Source organism: Glycine soja, chromosome 19 (assembly GCF_004193775.1).
Source record: "Glycine soja cultivar W05 chromosome 19, ASM419377v2, whole genome shotgun sequence".
Taxonomy (NCBI): domain Eukaryota; kingdom Viridiplantae; phylum Streptophyta; class Magnoliopsida; order Fabales; family Fabaceae; genus Glycine; species Glycine soja.
The window spans coordinates 211,924-238,223 of NC_041020.1; the positions used below are offsets into that span (position 1 = coordinate 211,924).

Consider the following 26,300-nt stretch of genomic DNA (forward strand, 5'->3'; position numbering starts at 1 on the left):
TTCAGATATTCTTTAACAAATAATTCTCTTCCACAGAATTTGCTAAGAATAAGAAAAGAAAATTGTAGAGGTCTGCAATGCAAGGCACTCTCATCATCTAGCAAAGAACACTGTAATGGTCCACGCATACAATCATAGAAGACAATTGACTCATTCAGCATAATTTTCACCTAATGAAAATCATGTCAGATACACATAGATGCCTTTTTTGTTTTTCAATTTTTAAGCACCTTTATGTCAGAAACAAGTATTTCCAAACATGTAGCCTGGAGGGTATCCACTCGTGCCCCGAAATTATAATAAAATGAGGATGAACAAAGAAGGATAGAGTTTTCTTCTATGAAGGATGGATTTATGAAATGGTATTGATTCATGGATAGAGACAATACAAAAAATAAAGGTGAGTAAAAAAAATTATGCAAGGGGTGAAGCGGTGGAAAATCAGAAAATAATTACTTTTAGATTTCACTATTTAAATTTAATCATGATATTTTATTTTCTTCATGGTACTAAAAAATGGGGGCAATATTCATATAACATGGTGGAATTGAGTTTGAATTTCATAAATAATTTCTCAGATTCAGAGTCATCATCAATCAAAATTTTCGATAAAAATTAAAATATACTGTATTAATTTCTTGTGAGACTCCTGAGGTTATAAACTTACTATAATCAAAATGCATACAAATTAACCCGGAAGTTACTTAACCTCAATTATAAATCATGCTGAGGAAGACATTGAAGAGTCAAACACACAATGATTTTGACAGTTGAAAACACTACTTAGTGGGCATCTAATTTGAATACGTGATCTTCTTAAGTCTTAGGTGGTAGGGACTCGGACTACTTCCTCCAAATCTTTGAAAATGAACAAAAATTAAACGTCAATTTCCACAGATAAGATCCAACCATTGGCACAGCTCATCCAAGTTAATGAAGTCCACTCACTATACAAGAGTCATTGACATAATTTAGCCACAAAAATATAATCTACCGAAAAGGTTTGATACCTTGTTGATGGATGACTTTGTGTGCATAATAAGAGTTGGACAAAAACAGAATGCAAAAGCAGCCAACCTTGAATAAAATCATCATCATGGCCGATTCTAAGGTGAAGCACATATCTTGCTCTGTTGATGGTTTTATCAATTATTCAATTGAATTTAGATGCAGAATTAAGGGGGTTAAACTTACCACTACATCACTTGGTATCATTAGAAATTAGAAGAAAAAGAAAAAAACAAGGTGCACTATAGGAGAAAACACACACTGGGGGAAATCAATCAAAATTGAACTATAGAAGTAATTTAAACTAGATATGAGTCATTTTGACAACCTAAGTGGTTAGAATATGTGTATATAACCCATTCTAAGAAATCCAAATTCCCATGAGAAAAGATTGGGAATGTCTTGCTACTATATTAAACAAGTAGGGCTAGCTTTATGCATATCTTAAGATAAGCTACAAAAGCTTGAAAAAACTGTAACACTATTTCCCTCACAACAACCATTTGCGAATCACTATGTCAAGAAAGGCCTGCATTTGCTTGGTATAAAGGTGTGTTGTCCCATGAGCACCCCACAGTTATAAGTCATTCAATACTTTTCCTTTTGGTGTTATAGTACACAATATCAGTAGATTTCAAATTCTAAAAAGCTCAGCCACTTTCTCTTCTGCAGTTACCAGGCAACAAGAACTTGTATTTCTCTGCATTATTCAACAAATATGATGGAAGATGAACCGCTGAATAAGAATGAGGAATAGGTCCCAACTTCCCAATAATATCCTTAAATGTGTACTCTTCAGGGAGCATGTCAAATAGGTCATCCCCTTTGCATATCACATCCTGAATCCTGTTACAGTTCAAGTAATGCGCGAACCTCACCCGATCGTTATGGCTGTAAGCTTTCATCTTGAATACGAATTCACTTATACGGCGGAAACAGAAGCTACAATGCCATCCAGCATCTGCCAACAAGACATCAGCCTGCCTATAGTGTGCATAACATGTCTTGCCAGTCTGGTATCTATGTATTGACGCTCTCCAACTTTGGTTGTCTAGAAAGAACTCGAACGAGTACAAGTAATTCCTCATTTGAAGGTGAAGAACAGGAGGGATACCATTGCACCACCTCAAGAGGTTAATTGTGTGAGCACTAGGAATCTCATCAACATCAGACATTATCAAGAGATCGTCATCTTCTATTCCTGCTATCTTTAAAAGCCGGTCCAAGGCTACTCTTTGGTATGCCTCTTCAACAAAAGGATTCTCGCCTTTCTTAAATCTTCCTCCAATCATCCCATACGTTAACCGAGACTCAACAAACCTAAAATTGTCCCTATTGCTTGCGAAAATCGACGGTTTGGGCAATCCTGTAAATGTTGAGTTTGATTCGAGTATCACATAATGTGTCACATATGGATACATTTCTTTCCAGCGAATGGTGAGGATGTCAACTTCATTGCTAAACAAGACAGCATCAAAGACTCGTCTTGGCGATTCGCGAATTCTCCAACCATGAAGTCTGCACAAGGTCTCCATTGACACATTCTCATGATAATAATGAGGGATTTCATGGAAGGGCTTTGGAGGAGATTCCCACAGGGGTCTCAGAAAGTATGAGATTTTCAGCCCATGAAAATACAGACTGAAGATTCCCATTGGAACAACAAGAAACAAAAACATATAGGTCTTGAAATTCAACCCTCGCAGAATGCAACGAAGCCTTGACATGCTCAATGCTGCGCGAGTTCCCTGCTGCATAGAAAACAAAACCACTCTTAAGAGTCAGAACATATGAGTTGGAGAAAATCCACAAAAATTTTAGTTTCCAAAATCCAAATTCATAGTTTCCTGAGTAAAGGTAAACCAATTAATGAAGGGACAAATATAGGTAGGGGGTTTGCAAAGGGTGAAAGAACCAAACATTCAAAGTTGAACTGAATCCATAATTCACATGCTAGATAGAAAACCTACACTTGAAACTTAAGTGGTTCAAAAGAGTCATTCAAAATCAAAATCTGATACACATATATGGGAAGTAAGGAGGAATAAACTGAGAAAAGTTGAAAGTAACAAAAACAATAAAGTTGGGATTCAGAAAGAATAAACATAAGACTAAAATTTTATTGATATAAAAAATGGGATTTATAATTTGAAGTTTCCATTTTAGCATTGACAACAGAACAGAACAGAACCTGAAGTGAGGATTAATTGAAAGTTTATTTTTTGATCGACAGAAAGTACAAGTACCTGGCCATATATATCACCACTCTTCTTGGAATTATAATACCCTTCAGACATAGTAGACATGGTGAATGAAACAACAACAACAACAACAAAAAGGTGAAGCTATAGACTATAGTGCACTGTGTTCGTGGCTGGAGTATGTTCTTTTTCTGTGACTCTGAGCCAAGCCTCAACACACCGTACTATAACATCAATTGTATTTAAAGCCGTTTTGTTTTTCTCTCTCTCTCTCTCTTTTTTTATATATACATATATATATTTCCATTGCCGTTTTTTTTTTATTTGGTACTAGTGTAATTAGTGTTCCACTGATACCAAGATATCCCACAAGTTTTGGTTTGTCTGATCTTAGTCAAATTTGTTTATTGCCTCTTTCCAAAAGCCTTTTATGCGAAAATCTATTACAGGTTCGATTCCACGAATTCAACATATATTATTACACCTATTGGATCATTAGAGATGTAAGATTAATAAGATGGTAAAAGTAGGAGAAAAAGAAGAATAAATTATAAGTTGAGTACCTTACTAACAAAAATTAACATATTAATGATTAATATTTTTTTCGGTAAGAAAAATCATTGGATGATTTCCATTGCGGTTTTGTTCTTTTTATTTATTTTTCACTTCATTTTTTTTATAACCGTATTTATTTATTTTTTACCCTTCCATTCCATGAATTGGAGGAAGGAGAAAAAAAAGTAAGGTAAAAGTAGCAAGTAATGATTTTACTTTGGAAATCCTATTTCCTTACTTACGAAGGTTACTGTGAAATGCGAAATTAACAATATAGAGTTTTAGATTATATTTAAATGGTTAAAATTAAAAATAAGTTATTCACTTGATTTTTTTAGGTTATTATATGATTATTAATTAATTTTCAATCTTAATGTACGATTGTCTGGTTATTAAACTTACTTATATAATATTTATGAAAAAAAGTAAATATAATATTTTTGCATCTTCAAACAATTAGAGGAAGGAAATTTAATATAAGTATATGAAAAAAGTATTATTTTCTCTATCTTTCTCTCTCCTTCACCTATTCTATGTACCTAAAAAATGGCATTGACTTTGTCATTATTGTTCTATTTTTATGCTTCTTCTTGTAGTCCCCAATGTTTAACTGTATGTCTTCCTTTCTTAAGTAAAAAATAATGGTAAATTGCTTATAGATTCGCAAAGTGATATGACTTTATTAAACTCAAAAGCCAAACTTAACATTCCTTTCCCTTGTAAATTCCAACACTTGGAGTTGGAACAGCTTTCCCTTTTTATGCTTTTTTAACCATTGAAAAGCTTCTCATTTAGATTAGTTGAAGAGAGGAGAAGAAATTTTAATATATCATAAATAAACGGTAAAATAAAATATGTGCACACTTTAATTTTGATCCACCACGAGCTTTTTTTGTCCTTTGGCAATTCCACTAGCTGCGGTAAATATGTCTTTGCCTTTTCTCCTTGATCTATAACTCATGCAAAATTATTGGAAAGTGTATTATTGTCTAAATTTATCAAATTATAACATAATAAACTAACAAAGTTTTTCCTTCTCTGAATAACTTAAAATATACATGGATTGGAAATGAAAAGAAGAAGAAGAAATCACACACACATAGTCTTTTTTACATGAAAAGTCCCTTAATTTAGTCTACAAAAAATCTCTACCTTGTTACATGTTGGCCACGTGCTCTGTTGGGAAGAGATAACATATTAACATCACCATTCAGCACCACAAGAGAAGGATCCAACCATAAATTCGGATCTTTGCTCGAACAAGTTAACATTTTTTCTTTCATCAAATAAACTTGTAAGTGCCGAAGAAGCATCAATTTGGCATTATTATAGTAAACCACCCAACCCAAGAGAGATACAAGGTTTTCCTACGATTATATATACCAATTTGGTTCTATATTTTGGATATAATTTTTTACGTTTTTAACGTGATTTCGAGTATGTCTTAACGTGACTCTTTTATTTTCAATGGATTTTCATATATGCTACTATAAGATATACCACATCATTGTGCTTCCAATATTTTATTTATTTTTTATTGGAAATGAATTTTTGGAATGCATGTTTACAATGTTGTTATTATTTAATGAAATGATCAGAAAATAGATTATTGTCTGAGTATTAATGATTTTTTGTCAAATTTTATTTATCTTTCGATTAAATTTCAGATTAATTGGAATCTCTTTTTTCTAATGAACGAGAGGATTAAGATAAAAAATATTATTATTTTTATTAAAACACTCTTTTAAAAATCATCTCTACTATTAGTTGAAATTTGTTAGAAATATTAAATTTTAGTGAGTTTCACCTCTTATATAATGAGTTTCTTTTATCAGTTTTATATTTTTTTAATAAATTTTAATCAAAATATCAGAATTTGACTTTGTTTTCTTTATCTAAAAAAATCTTATTTTTTTGAACATGAAAAGAAAATAAAAAAGCCATTGTAATGGCCTGAAATACCAAGCCTACCAGACTAAAAAAATGGAAAGAAAGTTTTATCATAAAAATGAGTACCTCGATTTACTATTTGTACCTCATATATATTATTATTTTGCTTTTTTATTTTATTTATATTATTATATAAAGATAGTCTATAATCACTAGAACTAGAATTCCTATATAATACTTGCTATATAATAATTCCATAGTAGTGTATGTGTTAGGCAAAAGTGTAATTTACTACTAGTACTCTTCATTTTGGTGGACCCAAAAAAGTGATGCAAGAAAAAATTTTAGAACTTCATTGGCAGGTGATAGCTAGCCCATGGGTTTATTTTCCAGAAACAGCCCAAAATGAAATCCAAACCATTAATGGACTCAAAAATAATAAATAAAGAAATCTGTATTTGCGACTGCAAGTGTCCGTGGCTTTGAAATTGAATTGCTGTCGAAGAAAGAAATCATCAAATTTCTTAGCTTCGGTACATTTTTTTCTATTCATCTCTCACTATCACTTTAGGGTTCTGAATCCTCAATGTTGGAGTTATATTTCGTTTATGATCATTGCGAATTGAATTAGATTTGTTGCTTTTTGATTTTATTTTTTATTTTTTATTTCGTTTTCAAGGATTCTGAGACATTCATTCTGTGATCTATGAAGATGGATTTGATGTCTGGTTATAAGGTATAATAATTTGATCCTGAGTAGTAGTAGTAGTAGTCTTTTCAAATTACTTTTGTGAAATTTCTAGTTCGAGATAATAATGACAGTGAGCAACCCGAGCTTATGGAGAATTTATCTTTGTTTACAAATTAATGAATTTTTACCAATTATTGTGCAGGGGGTTGTTGGGCTTCTTGTTGGCAACGAGAATTCCTCAAATGAAGATAGGTAAAATGTTAATTTTTTTTAATGTTCTTAAAATTCTTTTGCTATGTTTTACACAGCTCTGCCATCATGTCTCTTTCATAGAATCCCATGTGACCTTGAATAAATGTAATTGGAGATTTTCTACAAGCGTTGTGTTTTGTTGGTTGATTGGTTCCTTTTTCTTGCTAGTTACTGACTTCGGCTGTAGAGTAATGGGTCCTGAAGAATGTTTGTTCTCCTTTTGTAAAAGCCTTTTTCTAATGGCATTCTTGATATAGTTATTTAACTGAATATTATGGAAGTTTTCCATTCACTGCGTTTTCAAAGTGATTATTTATTAATATAAGGAACATGTACTGCTGCATAATCCTTTCTGGTGGAGCGCCTAATACTTAGTGTCATATTTATTCTCTTTGTATTGTTTGAATAGATATGTTGAGCGCTTGCTTGACCGGATAAGCAATGGTAAACTACCAGAGGACAGGAGAAATGCTATTACTGAGCTTCAGGCTGTTGTCTCAGAAAGTCAAGCTTTCCAGTTAGCATTTGGGGCAATGGGTATGTCCCATATCTCAAAACAGTCTTAGTGTTTTTTTTCCTCTTGTTTGATTTAATATGTTTGATACGTCTTTGCAGGCTTTCCTATAATGCTAAGTGTCTTGAAGGAAGAACGTGATGATGTTGAGATGGTGACAAAACTCTCTTCGCTGTCCTGTCTACTGTCTAATTGTTTTTGTTGTTTTCTTTTTGGTACTAAAGGTTCCAGATCATGAAGTTCATTTTTGTGAAGAAGACATTAAGAAAAGGAAAAAAAACACCTTAAAAGTGAAAGTGTGAGCGTGTTATTCAACAGTTTAATTATTAAATTCATAAAGTCTTACATCAGGACTATCTTTTTATTTACCAAATTGTTAATTTGGTATTATGGTCGAAGTTTACATTAACATTTGTAAAAGAATTTCATCACCCATTCTGGGTTAGTGGGTTTAGCATAGAGCTTCTTCAGTTAACTTAATTGTGTACACTTCTATATGAATCAATGTTCTGAAATTTATTTTACTCAGCCGTACAAGAGTTCTATGATTTTATCTTCAGCTCTGGTCTTTATGGGTTTTTGTTAGGATTTTTCATATTTGAAGATATTTTTTATTGCCAATGCAGTACTCCAATAGTCAACTTACTGTGTTGGGGTATCATGTGCTGGCTGTGCTAATCTCATTTATTGATGGACCCAGGTTTAGTTAGATCGTGAAGGTTCTTGATTGTGGTTATTGAATTAAAACTGTTCGGTATTACAGTCTTGCCAGTTGCTACCGTTCCTTGTTTCTCTGTCTGTTCTTCATTTTTTAAAGGGATTCCCCCCCACCCCCTATATTTGTAACATTTTCTTTTAAGATACCAAGTTCCAACAGTGTGTTTATTGGAAAGTACATCCCTACAGGTTCGTGGTGTCCTGGAAACACTTGTAAGTGCATTGACTCCTATTAATCATTCAAAAGGGGCAAGTAATGAAGTTCATCCAGCTTTGATGAACACTGATTTACTTTCTAGAGAAGCAGATTGTATCTCTCTTCTCCTAAGTTTGTTGGTAAGAATTTCTTTATTAAAATCAAGGAATCTATTCTCAATTATATCAATTGTAATATTTTCTTAGTCATTTTTGCTTTGGGGGTGTACATCGACAGGAAGAGGATGATTTCTATGTACGATATTATACTCTGCAACTATTGACTGCCCTTCTCACCAATTCTCCACAGAGGTATTGGATTTATAGCTTCCATTTTTGTTTAATTCCAAAGTTGTTAAATAATCTAGCTTGAACTGCCCCCTTACTGACTTCCTCTTCAGGTTACAGGAAGCAATATTGACTATCCCTCGTGGTATAACTCGACTAATGGACATGCTTATGGATCGTGAGGTACAAGACTTCAATGCTCTGTAATCATTTCAATAACCTTTCCAAACTTTATTGTTGATTTTTTGACATGTCTAAACAAGATATAGCTTTTTAACATATTCACTTATAATAATTTGGGGGTGCAATCTGATCCTTTAAATTCTCAATATTTACTGTTGGAAATCTTCTGGTAAGTTTTGTTCATTAATCCTCTTTTTTAAAAGAAACCCTGAATATGCTATTTCTTTTTGAGAATATTGATGCTTGACTGTTGTTTATACTGGGAAAATGATCAAGGTTTACCTTCCAGGTAATAAGGAATGAGGCATTATTGCTTCTTACTCATCTGACCCGTGAAGCTGAGGTAACTTTTTTGCTCTAATAGTACTGCACTTGACATTTTTTTCCTTTTAAAATTTTCTTTAGCAGTAAATGTTTGTTATCTAAATAAATTTAATGATTATAGGAGATTCAAAAAATTGTCGTCTTTGAAGGTGCATTTGAGAAGATTTTCAGTATCATAAGAGAGGAGGGAAATTCAGATGGTGGTGTTGTGGTACAGGTGATAAATGGTTACTCTATGACAGTACTTTATTTAACTTGCTTTATGAGCTACATGATGTATGATATTAATGCATGATTATGGTCTACTTGGAGCCTGCAAATTTAAAGCTACCTATGTTTATACTTATATATATATGTATATATATATATATATATATATATATATATATATATATATATATATATTTTCTTTTGATAAAATGCTTTTTTTTAAATACCTACAAAAAGGATACATGCTCCTGTTTCTAATAATTTTGGGCTAATAGTGTTTGAAAACCACTATGTCCAAAAACATGTTGTTTATGGACTTTTTTTTTTTTGGTTCCATTACCTGATCACATCTTCTGATTTAGGTATGATGATAAATCAAAACAGAAAAAACAAAAACAAAAGATGCAGAAATCAAGAGTAATCAAATATGTATTATTTGTCATCCTTTGTTGTTTGTACAAGGCATTGAAAATTGTTTTTTTATTGTTGACCAAAGATTTCGTATCTAAATCTTATTCATGTAATTATATTTTGAGCATGATTAAGCTTTGTATAGCTTTTGGTCTAGATACTAATTCTTAGGTTGCTGTGCAGGACTGCCTTGAACTGTTGAACAATTTGCTTCGTAGCAATGCATCCAATCAGGTTTGTTGATTCTGTTGGGTTTATTCAGTTCTAAACCTGGTGCTGATTTCAACTCTTTATGGTTCAGGTACTACTAAGAGAGACTGTAGGACTTGACTCATTGATATTGATTTTGAAGCTGAGAGGAAGTAGTTTCACTTTTAATCAACAAAAGGTTAGATTCATTCAATTTTTCACTTTAGTTTATGCTATTAGTGAAGTGAACCCTTATAGCTAACTCTTTGTTATCCATGCCAGTAGACAATCAATCTACTCAGTGCATTAGAAACCATTAAATTGTTACTAAAGGGAGGTTCTGAGTCTGATCCTGGGAAAGATATGAATAAACAGACAAATAAGACTACTCTGGTTCAGGTTTGTTGTCAACTTAGTCTTATGATGCTTGCATAAAACAGCAATCTGGTGATCTTATCCTTCTGTTTTTTGGATTTGGTTGTAGAAAAAGATATTGGACCATTTGTTAATATTAGGGGTTGAAAGCCAATGGGTACCTGTTCCTGTTCGCTGTGCGGTAAGATAACTTCCTTCTCTCACATACCATGCTTTGATGTATTATCTCCAACTTAAAAATCTGTATTAAAATTTCACACACACACACACAAACACAAACTGGTATTTTCTTGCTGGCATTATCTTTCATAGATTACTTGTGCATCAGGATATGGTTGTGTATTGTTGCTCCATTCTAAGTAATGAGAAAGTGATATGCTTGTATTTGGGCGATAGTAATTGTTGTTCAAGATGCTTTTTTGTGGTAAAATTAATTAAAAAACTAGTCATGTTGTCGATGCATCAGTTATGAAATTGTCCATGCATCCACCTCACTTTTGATTCACATACATTTCAAAAAGCATTTTCTTTTTTATTATAGTAGTAGTTCCATTTTCATTTTTCTTGTAGCATTGATTTTTATTTTTTGTTCTGAAATGCTTAGTTTGTGAGAAAATTTTCTGTTGCGAAGAAGCACAAAAGGGTGCTCAGTTTTATACTGTTAAATTCAATCTTTGTTAGGCAATGCGATGCATTGGTGATTTGATTGCTGGAGATTCAAAGAATCGTGATCTTCTTGCTAGCAAAGTTCTTGGAGAGGAGCCACACGTTGAACCTGCTCTGAACTCTATACTTAGAATCCTTTTGAGAACTTCTAGCATGCAAGAGTTCATTGCTGCTGATTATATTTTCAAAAGCTTTTGTGAGGTTGGTTATGCATACTTCTTTCTCGATTTATTGCTTAAATAATTCCTTGTCACCATATATATTAACATAATTTAAGAGTTAATAAATTTTGATTGGTGTTTGTTTATGGTTTTCAGTTTTTACTACATACATTTAATTTCTGCTACCCCCCTCTTGATTAACCTTGTCTAAAACAGAAAAATGCTGATGGCCAATCAATGCTGGCGTCTACGCTAATTCCACAGCCATATTCCATGAATCATGCATTCCTCGAGGAGGATGTCAATATGTCTTTTGGCAGGTTTGTTTTGTTGGTGGTGCTTTAATGACTGCCCTTGTCTTTTGATAATATGCTATCTTCAATCAGCTTAAAGATTGTTAACTGTTTCTTTTTCAGCATGCTATTACACAGTCTTACTTTGGGTGAAAATGGTGATCTTGAGGTATGTGATATCTATCTATTTGATCTTTTAACCTGTACAGTGGAAGGCAACTTTCATGACATCTTACCATGTGAGAATTATATGATTAACATTTTGTTAAAAATGTAGACTTGTTGCAGAGCTGCTAGTGTTCTATCTCATATGTTGAAGGACCATCTCCAATGCAAGGAAAGGGTATGCCAATGTTTCCCCATTTCATTGTATTTTGAGCTTTATTCTACTATCTGTTTTGGCAGAGTTAAGGACTCCAGAGTCCATTGTGTTTAATCTTTATGCATAAATAATTTTAGTTTTATAACTAAAAAAATTCATAAAAGAATTGATGTACTCAATCATAACATGAAAATTATAATCTATGGATATACTATAAATATATAACTTAGAAAGGCAAATTACCACATGGGTATTTGGTATCCAATTTCTTCTTCCCCGAAACCCCCAAATTATTGCTTTTACTCTAAAGTGAAAAGAGAGGAGGAGAAATTATCTAAACCACAAAGACCCTGCTCTTGCCTCCACTTCCTAGTTCTAAGGAACTTTTTTTAAAATTATTTTAAATATTGCTGTTGATAAATTATTCTGCATTCAGGATTAAATTTAAAGAGAAAAATGATCATTATATACTACAAGATAGGATGACTAAAAAGATAAAAAGAATTATATACAGATAAACTAAATAATATGCATTCAAATTTGATGATCTATTTGACATTCAATCTTGTTAAAAATTGAGGATTTAACAGTTTTTATTCTTTGCCATATAGCTAATAGGAAGATCGTGGAATACATTCATTCAATTTGTAAATGCACTTTATGCATGTAAGATGTGTCATTTAGAAGTTTGTGGCATGGCCTATAAGTTCATAATTACTGCTCCCTCTGCCCATTTTTCTTTGCACTAGATGTTGTTTTTCCACACTTCTGAATATATGTATGAACAGTTAGATTAAAAAGGAAAGTTCAGAGAAATCTTACGAGAGAAGTTGCAGGTTTTAAGAATTGAAATTGAGGCAGCACCCATGCAATCTTTAGGAGCTCCAGAGCCACTAATGCATCGAATGGTGAAATATTTGGCTGTTGCTTCTTCCATGAAATTCCATGATGGAAAGTCTAGTACATCAGGAAACTCTTATGTTCAGGCCATTATCTTGAAATTACTGATTACCTGGCTAGCAGATTGCCCCAGTGCAGTGCACTGCTTCCTAGATGCTCGCCCCCACCTTACTTATCTTCTTGAGCTGGTATCAAATTCTTCTGAAACAGTGTGTATAAGGGGTTTTGCGGCAGTTGTCTTGGGTGAATGTGTGATCTATAACAAATCCACTGACCGTGGAAAAGATGCATTTGCCATTGTTGACACAATAAGTCAGAAAATTGGGCTTAGTTCATACTTTTTAAAATTTGATGAGATGCAGAAAAGTTCCATTTTTTCTAGTTTGGAGTCATCCCTGACCCACAGATCATTCGCTAGATCTTCAGCAGCTAGCATGGCAGATATAGAAGATGTAGATGGGAATGATTTGTCAGAAAAGAAAAATCTGGACCATCCAATTCTATCTTCAATCTTGGATTCTAACTTCATGAACCTTGTCAAAAGTCTAGAGGCAGATATTAGAGAACAGATTGTGGAGGTTTATAGCCGTCCAAAAATGAAGGTGGCAGTAGTGCCAGCAGAATTAGAGCAGAGGAGTGGTGAAAGTGATGCTGAGTATATAAAGCGGCTGAAGGTTTTTGTTGAGAAACAGTGCTCTGAGATACAGGTGAGTCTTGAATCTGTTCCTTTTAGGTACTCTACCTGACTGACTGTAATTAGGAAGGTGCTGTTGAATGTACTAAAATAAACCTTCAAATTCCATTTGCTTAAAGTGAGATTCTGGAATTAGTTTTAAATCATATGCACATGATAATATTACCAAAAATATTCTTGTTATGTGTTTACTAGTATATACTATTGTCTGCTTACATCTTCAATTTGTTCGGTAAGTAAGGTTTGTTTCTGATGGTTTTCACATTAATCCATTATGGACTAATAATACCTTAGTATGTTAATAATTATTACTATGGCGTGCTCATCTCATGAATGTAAGTGAGATTTCATTACAATAGGAAGTATGTAGGAGGCAGGTGGCTGTGCACTTGTCATGATATATCTATCTAATTTGGTGATTTTTCTTGTCATCATTTCAGGATCTTGTTCTTCGAAATGCTTCTATGGCTGAGGACCTGGCTAAGACAGGTAGTACTTTGCAGCCTGAGCAAAGAGTGAGTGGGGGCTCAGATAGAGTCCCAATTGAGACACTGCATAGAGATCTCCAAGAAGCATCTCAAAGATTGGAGATGCTTAAGGCAGAAAAGGCTAAAGTTGAATCTGAGGCGATAATGTATCGGAATTTAGCTGGAAAGACAGAAGCTGATCTAAGGAGTCTGTCTGATGCCTACAATAGTCTGGAGCAATCTAACTTGCTACTGGAGAATGAGGTGAAAGCACTGAAGAGAGAAGGGCACTCAACATTCCCAGATGTGGATGCAATAAAAGCTGAAGCAAGGGAAGAAGCACAGAAGGAGAGTGAGGGTGAGCTGAATGATCTGCTTGTTTGCCTTGGGCAAGAACAAAGCAAGGTAGAAAGACTTAGTGCTAGATTGTTGGAGTTGGGAGAGGATGTTGACATACTGCTTGAAGGCATTGGTGATGATGCTGGGGCTGCTGAAGATGGTGAAGATGAGGAAGATGATGAATAATAGATTTTTTGTCTCTACCTCACTTTTTACATTTTATGTTGAATTGTACAGTCTAACACGAATTATGGTGAATGGATCAGTGCTTGTATTCCTTGGTTGGATTTTAAATTATGATCCTTGAGGAGCTGTTGCTGGTTTTATTTTATTTTGCAATATTCAGGGTGAATAAATTATCTCTACATTTTCTTTATTTTTTCTCTCTCTCTCTCTCTTTTGTAGTGTAAACCTAAAGGGGTGGGCACACATAAAAAATCCTACCCTCCTTCAATTGAAAGACCAAACTTTGCTAGAGTCAGCCACCTTAATTGCCTCTTTATACACATGACTCCAGGAGTAAACTCCTCGCTTTACAATAAACTCTCATTTATAGAAGAGCATCTTTCCTACACCAAGTCAATTTAAAACCTCTAGACCACCCAATTTGAAGGCCACTAATAATAGCCCATCATGTCTCAGCACTTTCACCATCAAAGCACCCTTCCATGGTTACTTCGCTTTGTCCTCCGCAAGCCCGTCGCATCCCTTGTGAGGCTTTCAAGATATGACCTTTCTTCCTCTCCCATAACAAAATCTTTTTCAGTTATATTCTTTATCCCATTGGCTACACATAAACGTTGTTAGAACATGAAGTCAAATCTTCGACTAGAAGCGAGATTTAAAAATGTTCAAGAATGTCACAAGTTGAAGTGCATGGATGGAACACTAAAGGCTAAGGCTCCGTTCGGGTCATTTTTTGTTTTTCATTTTGAAATTTTATAAAATCAAAATCAGTTTTAATTTTAACTTTGATTTTAAAAATGACTAAAATATATTTTTCGTCCTCACAAAATGTAAATGTGTGATATTTTGGTTAGGAGTTGAATTCAAAAGATCTGATCTTACGTAACAATATGAGTGTGTGTCAACATATCAAGTTCTAATTGTCACGTGATAATGACTTAACATTTCAAGATTTCAGATGAATGAATCCAAACATTTAGATATTTATAAGAATGAAAAACACATTTTAATTTTTTTAAAATCTTATGCAAAATAAAAAAGGAAATTCAAAATCAAAGTGCCACTCCCAGGTTGCAAAATCAAGATGGTTGCCATAAACAACATTCATATACTCGGACTAAGTGGGCATTCACATTCACCAAAAACAGCACCCAAGAGATCAATTTCAAAATAATTCCTAAATTTCTTCCATATTTCTTCATCAAAATTCTATAATTTTGTTATGCTACTAAACGAACGAACAATCAAACCTGAAGATTGGATCAATCCCAAAATGAACAATGAATCCTAAAATAAAAACCAAAATCAACAACAAAAAGAGGAGGACTTAACAGAGGATAGTTTCAGAGGCAAATTTAACAAAATAAAACTTAAGCTCCAGTAATTCAAAACACAATTGGAACCAGTAACCAATCCCTCGTTGCGTCTATAATCCCCGGGCCATAATATAACAAGTAGATTTTATCAGTGTATACAAGGAGATGAAGTAATACAATACAATACAATAACATGTTCTTGATCATAGGGCCTAAAAATTTATAGATTCTCCAAACGAAAAATGAAGATCCAAAAAATGAAAAAGTTCCATGTTCCTTGAAATTCAGTGATGGCCAAGGAAGTCAAGAAGTTTGATCGTGAACTTCTGTGCATAGTAATGGCCTACAGCCACATGTATCTAGGGGAAGATTGTCTTGAAAAGGATTTCAAACAAAAAATTGGCGTCTTTCTGTGCTTAAGCTCTTCTGATCATTACAAGAATTGTTCCAACTTTCAAGATTTTAAGTAGATAAAATACTAGCTAGCTCAAATACTGCACTCTGAGCCATTGCTCAATAAAGATATGTTCATAACAAAATCTTGTTTCTATGTAGAAGAATATCATTGGAACTTCACAGACACATTGCAAAAATAACGAAGCAACTTGACTCTCAACCTGATGGATAATATTGTAAGAATTGGCATGACACCAAGCAATTATTGTTAAGTTGCAAAAATAGATGTCCATATATATTGCTGAGGCCTTTGTTATGTTATGAATTATGATCAGCATCACATTCATGCACAGCTAATTTCTGTCTTTAGGGTAATGTAAGCCTACTAAGTAGACAAGCAAGTGCATGTATACTAAAGACCACATAAATCTCCATTGACTGCATCAACTAGGTCAATGAAAGCCATAAAGAACCTTGCGAGGATCCAATTGTCCACTGCAATAGCTTGATGAAACCGTAGAGAGTTCCTGATATCCCATCCACTCTTCAGAGGGCTTCAAGAGAATAGGGGTATCGATAGCTGCAGAATTCACACACATCATGATCTTGTAATCATCATCTCCCAAATCAGGGATAGCCTTGGCCTTCTTACCCCAGGGATTCCATACCACTGCACTCTCATTATCACCAAACCAATAAGTGACATCAATTGTAGATTAAATTAACAAACTTATGTAAATCTGAATGCTGGATCTGGCCCTTATAAAGTGAAAAACACGTTGTAGAGACTAAAGTAAGTAATCCCCTTGTTTTTGATGAGGAAATGAACAGTTGATATTATGTGCACTTGTATAACAAAACATGGATATTTTAAAATATCAGTCGTTGATTTTCTCATCAATAAATTAGGATTGTTTTACTCTCTAAAGTGACTTGTTCAGATTAGAAGAGCCAAATAGATACAATGCCATGCAAAATTTTTATTCTCTGACTAATAACTAATAACAACCTGCATCTGGCATTCCTTTCTTCTGGAGTACAAAAGTTCTTTTTTTCTCATGGTCTATGATGGCAATTTTAGTTGGGCTATGCAAGTACACTCTGTCCATCTACAAGGTAACCACAAATGTCCTTAGAGAACACTTGAAAAAAAAGTTGATTTGGTATCTATTATATATATTCATACACTCGAAAATCAATCAGAATATATATAGGTTATGTGCACTTATGTGCTTATGATGTCAATTTTCTTAGCCTGTGAGACACCTCCAACCAATTGAATGAAAGGACCAGAAAATCAAATTATACCTCTCCATCAAAAGTGAGTGCATCTGCCTGCTCTGTGAACCTTGATCTGTTCAACAGATTGTCAAAGTAATCCAGTGTCTCCAATCCCTCAATACGCACTTCACTGCAGATTCATTCAACCTCTCTTAAAGACATATTTAAGCAAGATAATTCAAACTAGTATGTTTGAGTCATATAGACCATAGGTTGTATAAATGTGCAAAAATAAATGCAAGAAAACAGCAATGATGAATTGATGATTTGGAACATTCTTGGCATCATCTTAAAACAAAGTAAGCAGTTAATCTATATCTAAGATGCACACCTGATATCTGATACAGATAAATAGTTGCATAGTGTAAAGGAAAAAGAAAACGCTTTGTTAGCAGTGTTTCTGACTCGTGGAATCAAAATTAGCTTGCCAGCATTGAGAGAGATGCGAAGCCGGAACTCAAAACTGCAGAAGCAGCCAAACAAATACGGGCAAGTTAGACATTTGATGGTTCCATTCAGCAGTGCTTTATCTTTAATGAGTAAAAATGTAGAAAGGGAGAAGGAAAAAGAGGCAAACACAGTTTGAATCCATATATACCTACAGGGTGTCTTTAAGTCAACTTCTGTTGACTTCAATATTAGATCCACAGATGACTGATTGTCTAAGGGAGGAAGAGGTGAAGGGTCCCTATCCAATGACCACATCCTGTTTCTTGCAAATCCATGTTGTTCAAGTGAACTGAGATCACCAAACTGAAATAGAAATTGCATTGAAAATGTTCAACAAAAGTCAAATATGTTTTCACCACCAGTGAGATGAAATAAAACTAACCCGTGCTAGGCAAGCTGATATTCCTCCTCTGATTGCTTTATGCTGTTTCTTGTTAGCCTGTTCAGTAAAACATCCCCATAAATAACATCAATTATATGTAAACTATCGCAAATAAATGAAACAAATTTAAAAGAAATTTGATCTTCAAATATCATTCAAGGTTGACAATAAAATAGAGAACATGAATTCAACTTCAAGCACTAATTTTGCATTAGTGCTTCTTATGAATGTTTTTAAAATTTAAATCAATACAGAATTTGAAAGGTCATGTTATATATTCTGTTAATTAATTAGCTAGACATGTTACGTCATATTGCTAACATTCCTGCAGCAGCTATTGCCTTTCAAAATGGAAAGCTTCTTATGCATAGAACAACACCACTGTGGAAATTAAAATATCCAGTAAAAATTAATCTGAAGACAAATTATGATAGATTGTTATCGACGGTAAGATTATTAATTTTTTGTATAATTACTTTGAAATTTATATTGTGGACGCCTTCTAATTTGTGGACAATAAAAAAACTTCAGTTTGTTAATTTTTTGTATAATTACTTTGAAATTTATATTGTGGACGCCTTCTAATTTGTGGACAATAAAAAAACTTACAGTTTACTCGTTACATGAAAATTAAACTCTACTATTTTTTTACCTTACTGCTCATAAAAAGAAGTTCTTCCTTTCGATGATTCTTCCAAGAAATAATCTGCCCTCCATAAAGAAGAACCTGAAATTATATTTCAATCAGATAAGAACTGTTATGTGAAATTACCATTTCCATATCAGATCTATATTGTTAAACCATGACTGATTTTATTTTAAAACTATATTCATGTTGGTCCAATAGTGTTGAATACAAAAATTTAGAATTTACTCAAATGACAAGGTTTGTATCACCTGCCTAAGCATAGATTCTGTACTCAGAAGATCTAATAAGATGTTAGCACTCACTGCTTCAGATGGCCATAGATTATTAATGAAGTCCAGAATATGAAAAACTTTCTCAAAATCCTTCAAAAAAAAAGTATTCCTAATTTAGACCTTCTATAACTTATATCTAAAGTTGATAATAAGCTAGACAATCTATAACCAGCCCATCAAATTTAAAGCATAATATGAGCATACAATATATTGCAAGGAAATCCCATTTTCCCAACACAAAAAGACCCTTTATATCATAAGGACTTGAGAAGGAGTTGTAAGGTTGGTTGGGTGGTTAAGAAAGAAGGAAAGGAGGAAAAGGTCACGAGTTCGATCCATCTGACTAATAAAAAAACTAACAATTAATATTTTTCCATACAAAAAGGACTTGACAAACACAAAAGGTGAAACCAACCTCAGCTGATGAACCCTTTGGCTCAGTCAATATAATCCGTGGCAATCCATCTTTGTCCTGAAATATGTTCAACGGCATTGGTTGCAAATGATTTTACTTTCACCTTGCTCCAATCCAGCTGCAAGCAACCAAAACAAGAAACAGATTTCAGTTTTCATCTGCACTAGTCACCATAACAACACCACACCATATACACATAAAAAAAGTTATATTACATAAAAAGATCGATCACCATGAACCCTTTTGCAACACAAAAGGACCCTTTATAAAAAAAATGGATGAGATTTTCATTTTTCAAGCAGAAGAAAGCATAAGGAATAGTAAGAAAGAAGCAATTACCTATTGAGTTGTATGAAAAAAGGGGTTAGTGTACTTTGGTGGCTAATTTTTACTATAATATTATTAAGTGTGTATCAGTTTGGTGTTGCAAGAGGCAGAGGCAATGGCAATAACTCTGCCTTTCTTCAAGAGTCCATGTTAGATTTTGTATGTTATATATAAGGCTATTATAGATGTGAAACCGTGAAGGAGCAAAAAAGTGAGGCTGGTTAACGTTGAAGTTGGAGAATATCCAACAGAAATCAACCGCTGGCATCGGATTCTATGTTCCATATGTCTTTTTCAAGAGTTAACTATCTGAAATGTTGTGTTCTGGTTGGTCCACCTGGTACACGTGACCAATATTTCTGCCATGTTAATGTTAAAGTTATAATAATAGTAATAAAAAGAAATCTATGATAATATGAACGGTGTGCAAATTACATAAAGTTGACCAAAATCAAATCGATAACAATATTGAAACTAAAATTAGTGGTGCTGATATATGTTTCTGTGCAGTGGGGCTTTAGTGTTATGCAGATTTCTATTCGTATACTGTTCAATTACTAATCAAAGCATTGAATGTATTGTTGAATCCTCAAATGAGTGAAATAATAAGTTTTACTACATCAAAGAAATTCTTGGGAATGTCGATTACAAATTTTCAGTCATTAATTTAAGTGAGTAATTTTGCGATATGACTACTAAATCCATTAGGAAATAGTTGTGACCATTATCGATATGCATGTGTACTGGCAATTTCTAAAGGAGACCACTCTTTGTATTGAGATTAGAAAAGACACACCAAAGATATGTGAAAGGATTTTGTAGAGAACGCTATTATTTTTATAATTTTATTGGGTTTTGTAGAGTGATATATATTATAATAGAAGTTTTTTAAAGTTTGTTTAGAAATTTGTATAATCTTTATTTGAAATAATGGATATTTTGTTGGAGTTTCCATAGTCATGAATAAGCTGTCGAATCATGTTGCATATGTGTGTCCAATGTTTTTTCTATAGTGTACTTTGTGTTCTGTTTTCATTTTTTATGATTGTAGTAATCACTTAGTCTGTGCCTTCAATCCAAACATATTTCTTTTTTAAGAATATTCGAAGATTTATTACAACTCGCATACTCCATTCGATTAACTGAAATAGACCCTCTGTACAATCCAAACACATCTATTGATCTATATATGCATACTCCAGCTTATTTCATGTAATGAAAAACTCCAAACCCAGCTTATTCAAACGCATTGCCAAAACCAAAATGAACAATTTTTGTTGGCAAGTTTTTTGCACCCTTTGCTTTACATCGATCCTTATATCAGTTATATGTTGTTTGGAGAAACAAAAACATCTTGTACGCTGATCCTTGCACGTTGTTTGGAGAAAAATAGACATCATGTTTGAAAAAGAAATATCTTCAAATACTACGAAAAAAGTAATGCCTGAATAATGTAATAAAAAAAGTTTAATCTAATGTTAGGATTTTTATAACTACACCCAATTAGAAATTATTTTTTTTATATAATTTAAAATAATTAATACAAAAATCATCAATTTTATTATAAATAACATGATAATATAAAAAATGCCATATGATATATTTGGTCTTTTATTTTATTTTTTGTTCAATTTTATACTTTATCTTTTAAAAAACTCATTTTAATCATTTATTTTTATTAAAAGGTCGGAAATGATCTTTAATGTTGATGTCGTACCATCCACTTTCTTTTTGTTATGTCTTTGTGCATCTTCCACCATTGTTTTTTCTCAAGTCATACATTCCAAGTTTAGAAAGAAAAAAAATTACCTTTTGTAATGGTTTTTAGAGGTCAATATTTTTATATTATTAACGGTGGGTTAAGTTTACCCTAATGGAAGAAATAATTTGAACATTTTAATTAATAAAAGATTAAAGTAAACTTTTTAAAAGATAAAAATCAAATTAAACTCAAAAAATAAAATAAAGAACCAAATAAATCACTGGCCTATAAAAAAAATTCACTTTGATATAGACAAAATACAATACATAGCAAATAGTTTTGTATTATTATAATACAAATTCATACAATTGGTGTGCTAAAAATATATATATAAAATATTATAAGAATATTGTAAAAAATATTATATGATAAAATAATGTAAGTCTATTAATGAAAAATGACTCAATTTTTTAATTAAAAAAATCAAAAAATATAAAGAACCATAATGAAAAAATTAATTTGTCAAAAAATAATGTAAAGTTAAAAAATTGACGTTCAAAATTTTGAACAGTTTTTATATAAATATAAATATAAAGTACAAAATATCAAAGAATCTAATTTGATTGGTTGAAAGTGTGTAAGAATTTTTATAAATTTATTGTTATCGGAATTTGATTCTCCTGTAAATAAAAAAACATATAGTTAGAAATATCTCCTTTTCATTGTATTCAAGAGGGAAAAAAAACAGAGAAAAAGAGAAGTCGAAGAACATCCAGCAGTAACAATTGGAATTTTCTAATTTTTTTTTTTATAAAAACTCATCTATTCTAATAGTAGTAACATTCTCAAATTTGCCTGACTTTTCAGAAACCTAACATAAATTCTCCAAGGAACAATCATCTATCAATATTTGTGAAAGATATTCTTAATGTTTTTGTTTGGTGCGGTGGCGTTCACAGCTAAGCTAGCTAGAAGTTGCGTTCTATCTACGCGGATTTGAGTGGACAGAAGAAAACCCAGAAAGAAACAAGTTGTGGGCCAAAAGCATCACAATCTTAAATACTCCTATTTGCCGCACAAACCTAACATGGGAATGGAAAATGATCTATGAATGTAGGATTTATGGATAAGTTTACTCTATTTTCTTGTACTATAATATAGAAGGGCGGTGATGAGGTGACCAAAGCATATTGAAGCCTATGTTCCATACACAAGTTTGTCAATTTCATGCTACAAAAAGTTTTTAAAAAAAGTAGAACACTACTCATGCTTTATCAAACTACCACCACAAGTTGGCAGACAAAATTTAAATGTAATATTGATCGAAGGATTAAATGGTGGAGTATAAGTGTGAAATGAGAGGTTTATGTTAAATATTAGGGTTGAAGATGAGTTGAGCTAAATTGAATTAAATTTCACTTGAAAAGAATTGATTCGATTTGAAGTTTGACTTAATTCAAACTCTCAAATAATTCAGTTTAACTTGTCATCTTAATTCGATTTAAAATATAATTATTTTACATACCTTAATTATAAAAATAATATTTTTTTGATTCTAGGTCAAATATTACAAATGTTTCTCAACCTATTGGATCAGAGAGCAATCACTCATGTTGCTCGACTGTTGTTGGCTCAAGAAAATCAAACATTGATTCTTACATATATGATTCTTTCACATGTAAATGCAATAGGATCTTATTGTGTTAACCTTATAAATTAAAATAAAATAATTAAAAAATAATTATATAAATTAATAATATAAAAGATATAATTTAATTTATATATTATTAAATAATAAATTTGTTAACATACATTAATTAACTTAGTTTTCAATTTGAGTACATTACCAAGTTATAATTAAATTATCTCAAAATATACTAACATAACTTGCTAGCATACTCTAATGTAAAAACAAGTCGGTAAATATAAACATATATATATATGAGAGAGAGAGGCATCAAATTAATTATTATTAAATTATTTTTTATCTTTATTATTTATTTTCTTAAAATTTAATAATTTTAATGAGTAATTAATAATAATCATTAGATTTTAAGAAAATGAATAATAAAAATAGAGAATAACTCTAAAAGCATTACTCATGGAATAAGTTATCCATTGAGGGAGAGAGATGTTTATTTACAAACCAAGTTAATAAGACTTTTTTTTAATGAGCTTAATTTTTAATTCATGTTTAACTTATTTAATTCATAAACTAAATTCAACTATTTAATTATTTAATTGAGACTCAAATTATCTGTTGAAGGTGATTTGATTAATTGCATGTCAGCCTTGTTAAATAGAAAACCTAAAACACAACAGATTCTTCAAGTTACCTTGTTTTGAACTCCATCACACGTACAACATCTTCTTCAAGTGTCTTATTACGAGTGGCTTTCTCAACCCAGAATCTGCAATGGTGCTCTTTAACGTACATATGATTGGCTTTATATATATACCTGTTGGTGTTTTGGGTTTCGAATTAATGTGTATTCGCTGGATGATACCTATAAGTATTTGTTGAAGCAAGCAATATTCAGCATTTCATCTTATACTGTGAAGGGGCCGGGAAAAATAAATCTTATGGTTTCGGTTTCTTCCTGCTTTAATTATCATTACTGGTACGTGCATGCGTTTTGTGACCCTTGGTTATTTTTCTGTTATATTGTAAAGGAAAATCTAATTAATCATCTAAAAAAGCAAATTAGAAATCCTATATATATATATATATATATATATATATATATATCATAATAATTAACACAAATTATAAACACCCCTTTTTCCCTCACGATCGAGTATCAGTCAAATTCACCCGGATATATCATCATAACTAAACTGAGAAATAAAGCCAATGATAAAATTTGTTTCAGGTACGTAACTCTAACATTCGCCGACAAATTCACCCATTTTAAGTACCTACGAAATGCATTTCTCTATTATTCGTCTTTTCGAGTTGATAAAATAATTAAAGGCAATCGTTGAGATAGACATGGAAATCTTTCATAGATATCATCATGACCCAGTGATAATTAAATAATTTGTGTACTTACGTGAATTTATAAGCAACAGATAGGAAAGTATCAGCAACAGAGGAATATATATGGGGGGGAAAAAATCAATACATAAGGACAACAAAGATTCCTGTTTATTAGTCATGCATTTCAACGACTGGAAACTGTTTAAACATGCTAGCCAGAAATTTAAGTAGTGTTGCTCATTATACTCAAACAATAATAGATGGAAAGTGAATTGAAGACGGCGATGCCTCTTGTTTTATATTAAAAGGATAATACAAAAAAATCAACAACTTAATTTATAATAAAAGTAATGCTTCCAAATCAAACTATGAAGATAGAGATGGTGTACAACTGATCATATATATATAATCAATATTAATAACGTTTTTTCTAGTCCACAACTTCATTGCCTCTCTTCTTATATATGAAACAAGAGAAGGAAAAAGAAAATTAAAGTTATGGAATGTCTCTTTCTTACATTTGCAGGTTGTCGTTGTTCTTGGGATTGCTTGGGAGAACGTAATCTTGTTTTTCCTTGGTGCCATAATCTCTTTTCCCTGTTTTATCCATTTTTTGCTCTAAATATCTATTCAGTTTTTTCTGGTAAATCTCAAATTTTAATCTGGAAAATGGAATTGTCAATAGGCAATTAAGTTCTTCGATATATAATTTCTTGTCATATATTCAAATTTTTATTGATGGTTAAAACTATTCTCTTTGGATGGTTTTGGTCATGAGAAATGTAAAAATTATATGGATATTTGATCTTTCCAAGAATTGATTATAACAATAAGATATAATTAAAGAGAGAAAGATACAATTCTATAACGCGTTGACTCACTACATAATTGATCGTCAATTATAAGGTTTAATAATAGTTTATGAAAAAAAGCATTTAATTTCTAACAAGACCATATCCTCTTATCCTATAACTCAAGAAAAGGATGTTGGCTGGTTCTGATTGCGGTTTCTGTATTTATAGCAGAATGCATGTTGCTTGCTGTTGGGGTTTTGTTTGTATTCTGCTATGTTCAACAGCCATGTACATGTTTTGGATCTTGATGCATGATACATCTTGTACCGGTTTTAATAACTCTTGGAGTAAGATGATTCTTCCTCATAAATAGATAATATTATATTTTGCTTTGTTATAAAAAAAGAGTCCAAAACCGAAATTAATTATTGAGGGGTAAAAGAAAATTTTATAATTGATTAAAGTTCGTATGTAAAAGCAACGTGTGTAATCTTTTGATTCTTTTGGATTGTTGAAATCATTTATTCTCCAAATTAAGTCTTTGATCGAGCAGTGCATCCTACCGTCATTAACACGAGATTAACCCATATACATTTTGCATTAAGTCATAACCTTTTATTCTTACAACAGTATTTTCTTAACCATCACAAGAACATTTGATTATCTGGTAAAATTTCATAGTGTTTCACAAATTTCAATCTTTTGAATTGATTATTAATTTTTAGTTTGGAATTCAGGCACATTTAAAATTTATCATTTTTCTTTAAGAATATATTTTGTGAAAACCAATTTAAATTTTTCTCTCACAAATTTAATGTGTGCTGCAAATTCAAACTACAATAACACTGTTAAGTACCAATAAGAATGACACAAAAGGCACATTATTTGCTAGCGTGGATCTATATTTTCTTAAACATATTAATTAATTTTCTTAAGAAAAAGTATAAAGCAAGTTTTGACGAAAAACACCGCTGTAATTTAACGATTTTTTTTTTGTAGTTATTAGTGGTTCCCTAACGCTTAAGTTGATAATGTTGCAATAATCGTTACTAAAAAGTAAATAAGACTGTTACAATTATTACTGCAAAAAGTTTTCTACGAACAAGAAACATTAACCAAAACTTTGTTTGTGGGTTTGGGCTTGTCAAGCATTGGGTTTGATACATTGGAATAGAGAGTTGCTATTCTAGATCTCCCCAACCAATTTGCTATTATCACCGACCTAAGGGTTAAATTTACCTAACTACCCTTCACCTCACTTCCCAACCTGACACACACCACACTACCACGCTGCACTCCCACCTG

At 32.1% G+C, this 26,300-nt stretch overlaps 3 protein-coding genes across 7 annotated transcripts; 1 reads left to right on the plus strand and 2 right to left on the minus strand.

Annotated features, from left to right (window-relative positions):
• Window positions 1–1,270: 1,270 nt before the first annotated feature.
• Window positions 1,271–3,471, minus strand: LOC114398431. 2 transcript variants are annotated; one of them, XM_028360626.1, is made up of 2 exons: window positions 3,255–3,471; window positions 1,271–2,756 (listed from the first exon to the last, which is right to left on the minus strand). In XM_028360626.1, exons 1-2 carry the CDS (start codon window positions 3,312–3,314, stop codon window positions 1,659–1,661), a joined length of 1,158 nt encoding a protein of 385 aa, XP_028216427.1. In that variant the 5' UTR covers window positions 3,315–3,471; the 3' UTR covers window positions 1,271–1,658. The 2 variants fall into 2 exon arrangements, with proteins under 2 accessions (XP_028216427.1, XP_028216426.1); XM_028360625.1 differs by having other exon boundaries at window positions 1,271–2,759.
• Window positions 3,472–6,036: 2,565 nt separating this feature from the next.
• LOC114400318 (golgin candidate 6-like) lies at window positions 6,037–14,221 on the plus strand. The gene is made up of 20 exons (XM_028362725.1): window positions 6,037–6,187; window positions 6,334–6,390; window positions 6,548–6,597; window positions 7,007–7,134; window positions 7,213–7,265; window positions 8,018–8,164; window positions 8,262–8,335; window positions 8,425–8,494; window positions 8,784–8,837; window positions 8,940–9,035; window positions 9,623–9,673; window positions 9,741–9,827; window positions 9,914–10,027; window positions 10,113–10,184; window positions 10,685–10,870; window positions 11,047–11,150; window positions 11,247–11,292; window positions 11,401–11,466; window positions 12,282–13,052; window positions 13,480–14,221. Exons 2-20 carry the CDS (start codon window positions 6,361–6,363, stop codon window positions 14,029–14,031), a joined length of 2,751 nt encoding a protein of 916 aa, XP_028218526.1. The 5' UTR covers window positions 6,037–6,187; window positions 6,334–6,360; the 3' UTR covers window positions 14,032–14,221.
• A 1,160-nt stretch (window positions 14,222–15,381) lies between these two features.
• On the minus strand, window positions 15,382–19,739 carry LOC114400319 (putative glucose-6-phosphate 1-epimerase). Of its 4 annotated transcripts, none has more exons than XM_028362727.1 (10): window positions 19,532–19,739; window positions 19,193–19,310; window positions 18,754–18,867; window positions 18,509–18,583; window positions 17,857–17,913; window positions 17,623–17,777; window positions 17,356–17,487; window positions 17,052–17,154; window positions 16,753–16,852; window positions 15,382–16,413 (listed from the first exon to the last, which is right to left on the minus strand). In XM_028362727.1, exons 2-10 carry the CDS (start codon window positions 19,268–19,270, stop codon window positions 16,196–16,198), a joined length of 1,032 nt encoding a protein of 343 aa, XP_028218528.1. In that variant the 5' UTR covers window positions 19,271–19,310; window positions 19,532–19,739; the 3' UTR covers window positions 15,382–16,195. The 4 variants fall into 4 exon arrangements, with proteins under 4 accessions (XP_028218528.1, XP_028218529.1, XP_028218530.1 ...); XM_028362728.1 differs by lacking the exon at window positions 19,532–19,739 and adding an exon at window positions 19,408–19,502; XM_028362729.1 differs by lacking the exon at window positions 18,754–18,867 and having other exon boundaries at window positions 19,532–19,728.
• Between the last annotated feature and the right edge of the window lie 6,561 nt (window positions 19,740–26,300).

Bases quoted from the DNA above. Each gene is read 5' to 3' on its own strand.
- LOC114398431 (XM_028360625.1), bottom strand. From the start codon at position 3,314: ATGTCTACTATGTCTGAAGGGTATTATAATTCCAAGAAGAGTGGTGAT. The intron at 2,760-3,254 runs GTACTTGTACTT...TTTTCTATGCAG, and splicing joins GTGGTGATATATATGGCCAG to CAGGGAACTCGCGCAGCATT.
- LOC114400318 (XM_028362725.1), top strand. From the start codon at position 6,361: ATGAAGATGGATTTGATGTCTGGTTATAAG. The intron at 9,036-9,622 runs GTGATAAATGGT...GTTGCTGTGCAG, and splicing joins ATGGTGGTGTTGTGGTACAG to GACTGCCTTGAACTGTTGAA. The intron at 11,467-12,281 runs GTATGCCAATGT...GAGAAGTTGCAG, and splicing joins ATCTCCAATGCAAGGAAAGG to GTTTTAAGAATTGAAATTGA.
- LOC114400319 (XM_028362727.1), bottom strand. From the start codon at position 19,270: ATGCCGTTGAACATATTTCAGGACAAAGATGGATTGCCACGGATTATA. The intron at 18,584-18,753 runs GTGATACAAACC...ATATAATTTCAG, and splicing joins CAGAATCTATGCTTAGGCAG to GTTCTTCTTTATGGAGGGCA. The intron at 17,914-18,508 runs GTAAAAAAATAG...TTTACTGAACAG, and splicing joins TTCTTTTTATGAGCAGTAAG to GCTAACAAGAAACAGCATAA.